Source organism: Priapulus caudatus, unplaced genomic scaffold (genome assembly GCF_000485595.1).
Source record: "Priapulus caudatus unplaced genomic scaffold, Priapulus_caudatus-5.0.1 Scaffold213, whole genome shotgun sequence".
NCBI classification, from domain to species: Eukaryota; Metazoa; Priapulida; class Priapulimorpha; order Priapulimorphida; family Priapulidae; genus Priapulus; species Priapulus caudatus.
Genome location: NW_014577274.1, coordinates 72248 through 81733, shown reverse-complemented (window position 1 = coordinate 81733; position 9486 = coordinate 72248). Strand labels below are relative to the sequence as shown.

At 44.3% G+C, this 9486-nt stretch overlaps 1 protein-coding gene and 1 long non-coding RNA gene across 3 annotated transcripts in view; one reads left to right on the top strand and one right to left on the bottom strand.

Moving 5' to 3' along the window:
* Positions 1-6841, top strand: part of LOC106807418 (protein unc-79 homolog) — a 27400-nt gene extending 20559 nt beyond the window's left edge. For both annotated transcript variants that reach the window (XM_014809742.1, XM_014809741.1), the window contains 2 exons: positions 5623-5667; positions 6311-6841. In XM_014809742.1, the coding sequence (XP_014665228.1) occupies positions 5623-5667; positions 6311-6490 (225 nt within the window). In that variant the 3' untranslated portion in view covers positions 6491-6841. The remainder of the gene's footprint in view (positions 1-5622; positions 5668-6310) is intronic.
* Positions 6842-8142: 1301 nt separating this feature from the next.
* Positions 8143-9486, bottom strand: LOC106807425. The gene is made up of 2 exons (XR_001393664.1): positions 9124-9486; positions 8143-8867 (listed from the first exon to the last, which is right to left on the bottom strand). It is a non-coding gene; the product is annotated as an uncharacterized LOC106807425 (long non-coding RNA).

The following is a 9486-nucleotide window of genomic DNA, read 5'->3' as shown; positions in this document are numbered from 1 at the left end:
GCCAACCAAGGTAAATCGCGAACTTGTACTTTGAGCTTGGATCATATCTCTACTACTTCCAGACAGGCAATATACTAAATAAGGCAAACCAACACCCTAACCTCCTCGCCACCTAGTCCAACCAAACCGCAATTGGTATACCCTTACACATATTGGCGAGACCCAGGTGCAGGGCAGCCGGCTACCAAAAAAGCCAGCGTTCACTGCCGCGCGACGCATTTGTATCTTGAGCGCTTTGACCTTGGACCCCCCCCTTGATGGCACTATTTCCGCTCCTCTGTGCTCTGAACGCGTCGGGGCCCCCTAATCTGAGCCCTACGCGGCTACGAAAGCTTGTATACTACACATCTTGGGAGAAGGTGAGCAGGCGTAACACAAAAGCAGCGTCAGCTCGCGAACCTTTATTTGGACCTTTACTTTGACCTGATTGCATCATTTCCCTTTCTGTCTCTAACTCGCCGCCTAATTGACCTAGCCTGATCAAAACCGAGGTCACTAGCGACCTTTAATTTGACCTTTACCTTGTCGACCCTTGATTCATATTTCCCCGCTCTCGCTGCTTATAAGCTCGGCCGCGTACTTGAGCCTAGCCGCTACCAGAACTGTGGTATATCTGTAACACATCTTGGGAGGAAGGTGTGTGCGGCGTCCAAAACCAGAGGTCGCAGCCTGCACCTTTATTTCGCACATTAACCTTGACTCTTCATCATATTCCCTCCGCTGGCTAATACCTGCGGCCCCTAATTGACCTAAGCGGCGACAACTTCGTATACTGCTACACATCTTGGCCGGAGCAAGCACGGGGATACATGTATTGCAACAACTGCCGCTTTTAGTCCGGGCTACGGGGTAATGGTGCATGAATAGTGTGAAGCTTGCTTTTTTCGAGCATATATAATGTTTTTTTGCCTGTTCTTGTCAGTGTTTATGGTGGCTGATGCAAATCCGAGTGTATGCGCCCAGCTCGTATGTGTTTGAGCGCGCATTTTTTTCATAGATCCAACATGCCACCCCAGAAAAACATCTTTTTTGTGAATAACCGGCCGACAAATATTGTAATTTATACCGCTGCCCAGTATGTATGGAACATGTTATATAAATCTTGGGTATTGCGGACATTTGGGCTAGCCAAATACCAATTACTCGCATCTAGTGTCAGTTCTTCGAGGATATGAACTTATTCATAAGTTTCTTCTTTTTACCCGCGGTCGATAGCAGCAATTCCCCAACCTAGTCTGGGCTATGTTCAGGGACATATACTAACACTGTTTTAACAATGTTCTCCACACAATTCTAAAAACAGCTGGTTCGCCAAATCCTGGGGTGTCATGCGCAGTGTAATACAGGTTTGAATACATTTTTGAATAAAAACAATTAAAAGTGGCAGCCAAAACTGAATGAAGCCCAGATCTCGTTCGGCTCAAGGTTTCGGCAAGGTATAGGGAGGTATAGCGCACTGAGTCGTTTGATGAGTTTTGTGCATGGGCAGCAGGGCCCTTTGGATGGCTGGCCAGCGGCCTTGAAGACATTCTCAAGTCAACATCTTGTTCGGTCGGTGCCAAACGCTTGTCTCTGGCAATGACGTTTGCGAGAAAACATCCGAGGCGCGTTAGAATTGTGGCTGGAACGAACTACTATGGGTCATTACTGACAAGGACAAAGGAATGTCTGAACATTGGACGGAACGCTGCATGAACAGGTACTTGGAACTATCAGTAGGCGAGTAGGCACAGACCAAAGCTGTGGGTTGACTGCCCTAATGAAGGGCCTGGTCCTCGATGCATCCATGACTTTCGTACGTGCTGAAAGAGAAGCGCAATTGACGCCACTTCAAATTTCTGTGCTGCAGTTGGAGAAAATGCTAGGCGGTCTTGCTTCTTTTGATGCAGCGACATGTTAATTACGGCCAAGCGTATGAGACTGTACTATCTGGCGCTCTATGCAGGCGGCTCATGCCAGATGTCCTAGAGAAGTTTGCTGACGTGGAGAACATGTCATGGCATCGACAAGATGGTCTTCTGACACTGTCCTGTGTCAGACCTCTTCATCGCGACAACACGTACATGTGCTAGCGGCAAAAGGGCGCTTCTGGTATGCCTTGGCTCGCACGCCTGAATGAACTGTACTCTCGCCATGCTGGGCTCTATCAGCGTTAGCATGTTTGGACAGGTTGACGGAGGGATTTGGAAGTGCTACAGGATGGGTAACATCATGACAGCGTGTCACGCTGTCATAAGGAGGAGCGACACACACGAGGGCGTGAAGCGAGAGCTGCTGACAGAGCTGAAAGATTCGTGAAGGCACTGTGGCACATGCATTGATGTGTTTGATAGTGAGCGCACGGCACACGCAACTGGAAAGTCTTGTCAACCATCATTCTCTGCGTCAGGCTGTGGGATGACAAGCAAGTGTCCAAACTCGCTGATGAATTCCGTGAACTATTTGGGCAACTGCATCAGTGCGTTGGCAAGTATGAAGCACAGGTGGCCAGCGGGAATTTCAGACAACAAGATCTGTAAGAAGGTCAAACCAATGTTCAGCCGTTACAAAACGCAGCAAGGATGAAGAGTCCGGGCGCTCCGATGAGAAGCGTGAACACTCGAACCTCATCTATGGGAGCCCGACCGTCATTGGAATCACTGCGCTTCTTGCCAGAAGCGCGCATTTCTAACCAAAATGCCTGCTTCTGCCTATGAACTCAGCTCCCCTTTCGCATCTGCTCTGCTTGCAATGGGCTAATCGTGACATGAAAACAACGCTCCAACTACCTTATCTGCTGAAGTCCACAGTTCTAACAAAGTCAGAATGTAGTCAAAGAACACAGCGCGCCTTGCGAAAATGTTATTCTAGATGTTGTGCAATTCTGTGGACAAGTCTCCTCTGGCCTCAGGTGTCAACTTTGTTCCAATGCTGGTGTTAGCTCGCATAACTGGCGTTCATGCGTGAATGGTAGGCACAGGTTCTGCGATGTAGCTGTTTGACAGATACTATGTGACTCGAGCATACAAGTCCATGCTGTCGGCTGCACTAACGTGCAAGACGTGTCAGTTCCGTGTGTAGCAAACATTACCACCTGATTGCTGCACTACCAAAAGCTGAAACGTGCTCACCCTTGAATTAGGCAGCTTAACAAAGAGGCAGATGCACTCGATATGACTCGTAGATGAACCTGAGTTCTGTGCTGACGTCTCCACCGACGAGGGCAGAACGATCATTCGTGACACGCGGCCTGATGCTGGCGTCACATTGAGGTCAGGTACTGGTACCAGCTCGACACCTAGTGACACACTGAGGAAGCTTGACGATCCTCATTGCTTTCATCGCAATAAAAAAGCTGTGCAGGGCATTGCATCTATCAAGAGTTGTGTCCTGACGGCGACGACACAGGATGTCGCTTACCGTGAATCCCTGCTTAACCATCATAATCATGTGCAAACAAAACGACATGCGCCCAAGCACAGTACAACATCTCTATGGAGTCATCAGCGGCAGAACATCGGCTCTATGATTGATGGTCAATCAAGTTGTAAAAAGCAATGCAGCAAGTTATGTCCACACTCGCTGGCGCTCACGGCCTAACTGGTCTGCCGATCCCGTATCGCCTGCTTTTGCTGAATTGTGGCAAGGCAATCAGTGCCTCGAAGCGGCAATCTGGAAGCATTTGCTGGACACATATGCAAGGCAGGAGTCCATCGCTACTTCACCTGAATGACAATCGTCGACCTCTATGTCTGGGATATGAGGCATGGTGTAGCCGACAGAAGCAAGACATAATCTCAGAACACCAATGCCGAGCAGCTGCGTTTTCATCAACGACAACGCTAGTTTGGCAAAGACATGTAGCCATGAAAACTGGGAGCCTCTACCACCAACAATGGCGCACCTCTTCAGACCACAGCTGTACGGCGTGCGCCACTATCAGACAGTTCCGGAATGGCTGGGCTGGATGCCCGTCACCGTCCAGCTCTAGATCCTCAAACTTTGATGGGAGAAGAAGTCCTAACGTGCTCCATGGTTGTATATATCATGCTATGAAGACATTCCGCAGGCCTATCTGTTGCCCAGAATGAAAGGTATTCACATCTCATGCAAGCTGTGGTTGCAAATCTGCTGCAAATCAGGCAATGTTGTAACTGTACCAGTTCGTCTAGCATGTACGGGTTGCTGGCAATGCAGAGGTGACAGAAAGCCTGCCGAAAATGTGGTGAAGAGGGTACCACACAGGAAGAACTAAGCTGGGGAATGAGGAGAATGAAGATCCTGAATGATTCGAAGATGCTTTTTGAATAATTGAGATGAAGGCATTCTTCGCTGTGCTTCAAGTAAGACTCCGTCTGTTTTCTTTGTTGAATGCAGTGATCGGAACCATTCTGTCCATTATCTTCATTTCCTTTGTTCAGTATTAAGCGGACCTGTCTGAATATGATGTCTAATTACCATTTTTAATCTGTTTTTATTGCAAAATGCTCAACCTGTATTAAGCTGGCATACATCAGATTTGGAACACAACTGGGTTGAAAATTTGAGGGAATTTTGAAAAGCATGTTATATAGTGTCCGCTGAACATAGCCCCAGACTAGTCCACGGCGGTTGGGAATTGCTGGCTATCGCTGGTAAAAAGAACAAAACTGAAAAGTTCATATCTCAAGAAGCTACAACTAGATGGAGTAATGGTATTGGGTTACCAAAATGTCCGCGCAATACCTCAAGGTTTTATATACATGTTGTTCCAATACATATTGGGGTAAATAAATACAATACTATCGCGTTATTCAGCAAAAATAGTTGTATTTTTCGGGTGGGCCATGTTTGGATAGAGAAAAAATCTCATAGCACATACGAGCCTGCATACATCGTATTTGGCATTCAGCATTATTAAACATTGACTAAGAAAAAGTAAAAAAACATTATATATGTGCCGAAAAACAAGCACCTGCGGCCCTCTAGTCCCGACCGCACGTTATTCTAGTTTTACGGTTAATAGCATGCCGGTTCATATAGCATTAAGCACGGCAAGTGTGTGGCGCAGCCCAGATCGCTGCTAGCAGCACACGGTAAACGGCGTTTAATGCATTCGACCCGCCAACGCTTTTCACGTTCTTGTAGTCTAAAAGCTTTGACTGAATCGTATTCCCTGAAGCAATGTTTTTTTTACCTATCGAGACGAGCCATATATGTGACCCGCTCCAGCATATTCCGGAAGAAGTCGGTTTCCGGATCTTCACAAATTGGCTGGTTAGATCAGTGCAATTCTTTAGATAGCAGCCAATATATTATATATCAATTTTAAAGGTCATTAAATGATCTATTCAGCATATGCACATAAACTCAATTTGTAGAATTTCCTACTTAATCCTGGTGTTTTGCTGGAGCGGGTCACATATAGCAATGTTAAAATAATTTATTTTTGGCCTGATTTTATGATTTGCCTGCTTGAAAGTTCGAGGAATATCCCTTAATGGCTATCTAGACAGGCAGGGTGGCATATAATGATAATATTCACATTGCATAGTGATACTATGTAATATATTGTACAGTAGTAATACAATGTATAGATATACTCATATATATATAATTACAAACGCACCTGACTGACAAATGCTTTGTTTTTTCCATGTATAGTTCTTCCCCATGTGGGGTCCAGTACTGCACTGCTACCATTCTCAGGTAGGTGAACTAAATTTTAATAATTATCCTAGTTAGTATTTATTGTTTATTATGTTCTTATACTCAGTACAATGATGAATGACAGCTTTGTGATGTGCCTTCTTGAACTCTGACTGCTAAGATAAATTCTACATTTCTGATACCACCTACATTTCGCATCAGTGCTGTTATCCACTACGTTTGCCTACACAGTCTCTCGTTAACATAACCAACGTCGTATTACTCTGGCTTTCTTTGGGTTTGGCCAGTGCATCCCCCCACTTGCCTCATAATCTTATGTAGTCTTTCAGGTCTTGAGGTGAAAGTAGCTCAGCTTAGGCAGAAACTATGCCATGATAAGTTCACTGCTAAACTTAGGGCCCTATCACTTTGCTACCAATGGTATAGAATGATAAGCTGGTCCGAACCCTCGAGCTGGGGCAGTGGCTCTGTGTCCTGTTGTGCTGGTCCGGTCTCCCGGCTCTCACGCGTGCTTACGTGCGCTGATAATGCCGGGAGTGTATAATATAGATATACACTCCATTATAGTACTATACACGTATTCATATAGTGTATAAAGTGTCATATAGTGTATTTACACTATACACTATTATCCTCTACACTATATTATACACTCCTGATAACGTGTGCGGTTGGCACGCAGCTGCCGGGACAGATGCTGGTGCGGCTGCAGAACTGCCAGAACTGGATCCCGCCGGTGCAGACCAAGGAGGAGCTGGCCTACAACTCCACCGTGCTGCTGCACTGGCTCAAGCGGCTGCAGTTCAAGATGGGCCAGATCGAGATGCAGTCGTCCGCCGCCACACAGTTCTACACCGTCTGAGGCTCTCGTCCGCCGGAGCAGCCGGAGCTGTCTTCGCGGCGTGTCGACCATCGCATCACAGGTGGCGCCCCCTAGATCTCAACCGCTCGGCACAACTGCCGGAGTTCGTCGCACGTTCGTCTCGACATGATTCGATCAAATTTTGACCAATCAGAGCGGGCCCTGTTACAACAGGCGGTGCTGTTAGACTTGCTCCTCTGCGTTTTTTTCTTTGTATAAACTATTGGGAACCTGTCTAACCAGTAGGTGGCGCAGCATGCAAGGTTGCAAGTGCCAATGAGGACGGGAGTTGCTAGAACACGGGCGTCAAAGGAGGGTCACGTGATGTGGCTGCACTTGTGTTAGGATTAGGGTTAGGGTTAGGGTTAGGGTTAGGATTAGGGTTAGGGTTAGGGTTAGGGTTAGGGAAATAAGGCCATGTCTAGCACGGAAGTATGACTGTGGAATCTTTCTGTGGAAGATTTGGACTTTGAAGCGTACGAAGTGACTAGTGCTGCCACGTAACAGCACCCTCCTTCGGCGCCCGTGTTCTAGCAACACCCAATGAGGACACCCCCCCTCCCCACGCCATTAAAATATTCTGCTGGCAGCTTTGGATAAAGACGGGCAGCTTGGTGTGACCTTATGGACTGTATTGTGTTTTGTTGGGTACAACTAAATTTTTCACACGTCAACACGTGGTCGCACAAAATTCACCTGCCTTCAACATCTAATGTCTGGCAAGTGTTGTTGCATTGTTACACAGAAATGGTTCGACAAAATTCATTGCGCTAAGCAATTATTGGCTATTGCTTACATGCACTAGATGCGAACGGTTAGCTGTGAGTCTGTATTTGATACTGAAAGTAGAGGTTAGGTTGTTAATATTACAGTATGTTTTCCAATGAGTACAAATATTTAGGGATGTTGTCTGCAAGCATGTGTCAAGATATAATGACGAGAACAATTATGGATATCAGATTATTTTTAACTACAGTACGATGGATTCAATGGAAGAATGTGGTTAATCCGTTAGGGTTAGGGTGAACATAGATCCGGGAGAACACATACCAAACAACAGCAAACTGTTCAGGACATGGGAGAAAAGTCAATAGTTACTGTGATAGTTTTTATCTTAATCTCCCCATGTTTTACAAACTTGATTGTAATATCGCTGCTACACAAAACACTCAGTAATCAAAGCAGCTGGTCATGTGCACCTCTGAATGATCGAGTATTCTGCTGCTTTAGTATAGGTGTGTCCGTGCTATTATACCTAAAGTCCATCGTAACATCGGCTATATTGCACTTCTGATTATGCTACCTTCTAGTCAAATACGTACGAGTTTCTAAATGATAAAGATAGACTTTCTTGATTAAGAAAAGGAATTAATTGATAAATGAAGGGAATCTAATTAATTATGCAATGTCAGATCTAATGTATATATTTTTTTGTAATGTGTTTATGCCGACGCTGTATGGGGCTGCTAGTGACTGCACCATGACATTATATTAAATGCATGTATATCTCAAGAAAGTTGGAAAATATTCAGAACTATAGCCAAAAGTGACACCATTAGTGTTTAATCTAGTCATTGTTGTCTAGTCATAATTAGTCATTGTTGTCTAGTCATAAAGTTGGGTATACATCCAAGAATGGGTAATGTCAGAAAGATTGTGTACAAGAACTTGGTTCCTCTTTACTCTGTTAACCAATAGAATAGAAATGACATACGGTTTTCTAAACATGGCGAAAATTTTGTACTACATGTAAACATAAATGTGACTATTGTTACTTTGTTACTTGTATAGCTTATTGTCATTGTCATTGTGCTTGTAGAGCTTATACAGTAGCACCATAAAAATCACGAGGTTATTACATAGATATAGATATATATTAAACGAGCATTTCTTTTCATGTTTACTATGCGTGAATGTATACACTACAGCATTGAAAAGAAACATTCAGAATTATTGTTCGTCATTTGAAATTTGTGGCATATGAAAACCAATCACGATACAGTAGATTACATAATGTCTAATTTGCTGCCAGAGTCTATTATTAAATACAATCTACTGGTTCATTAATCATTCTTAGCATAATTAAATTACATTACCAAGTTTGAAACCGACGATATTGTTTGTACAATGGGACGTATCTGTGACAATCAGATGAGAAGAGAAATGCACGGGGACTCCACGGTCACTCATCATCCAGCTTCGCTCCCCTGCCTGATGACTGCTGTGACAGTGGCTACTCCGGTTTCTTTGGGAACGACATGTCGAGGAGTGTGTAGCCTATTGCACCGAGCGCCACGCCACATAGGCACATCGTAGAGACGTAGAGAATTCGATCCACTGCCCCTCGCTTTAGGTGCACGGGCACTCCGTCCTGTCTCTAGAAATGAACAATGTGGTGTGAACGTATATTTTTCACAAGTTCTTTTTTTCACGTTCGTAGATCTCTGGATCTAATGGAAAACTACACTTATGCAGAGACCCTAAGGCAACACTGTGGCATGTACAATTCTTAGTAGATTGTATTTGTGACAATACATAGCCTGTGTATAAACTAAGGTTATTAATGCGCTTCTACACTGCAATGTCCGACGTCTTCATAATCCTACACATTGTGGCTGAACTGATGTACTTACTGTCATAACATCCTGCAGCTGTCTAATACGGGGATTGAAATTGCCTTTAGATGCCACCTGAAATGAGGAACTTGAATATAATTTTATGTATCAAGCATGTAATGTATACAAATAACACATGAACTGTCAATTTTTCTTTATTATAGTAAACCAGAATATTATTATACTGGCAACTGTGACATTTTCAGTTCCTGGTTTTTAATAATCATATATAGCGACCCAACTTTAATTAATTTTCTAGTTTAAAAAAACCTGTGACCAAGATGGCAAGAAATGCACTAAACTATCTTTTGATTATTTCAATTAAGGGACTTGGGAAATAGCTTGTGACGATGAAATCCAAGTTCAAACTTCTGAAACTTA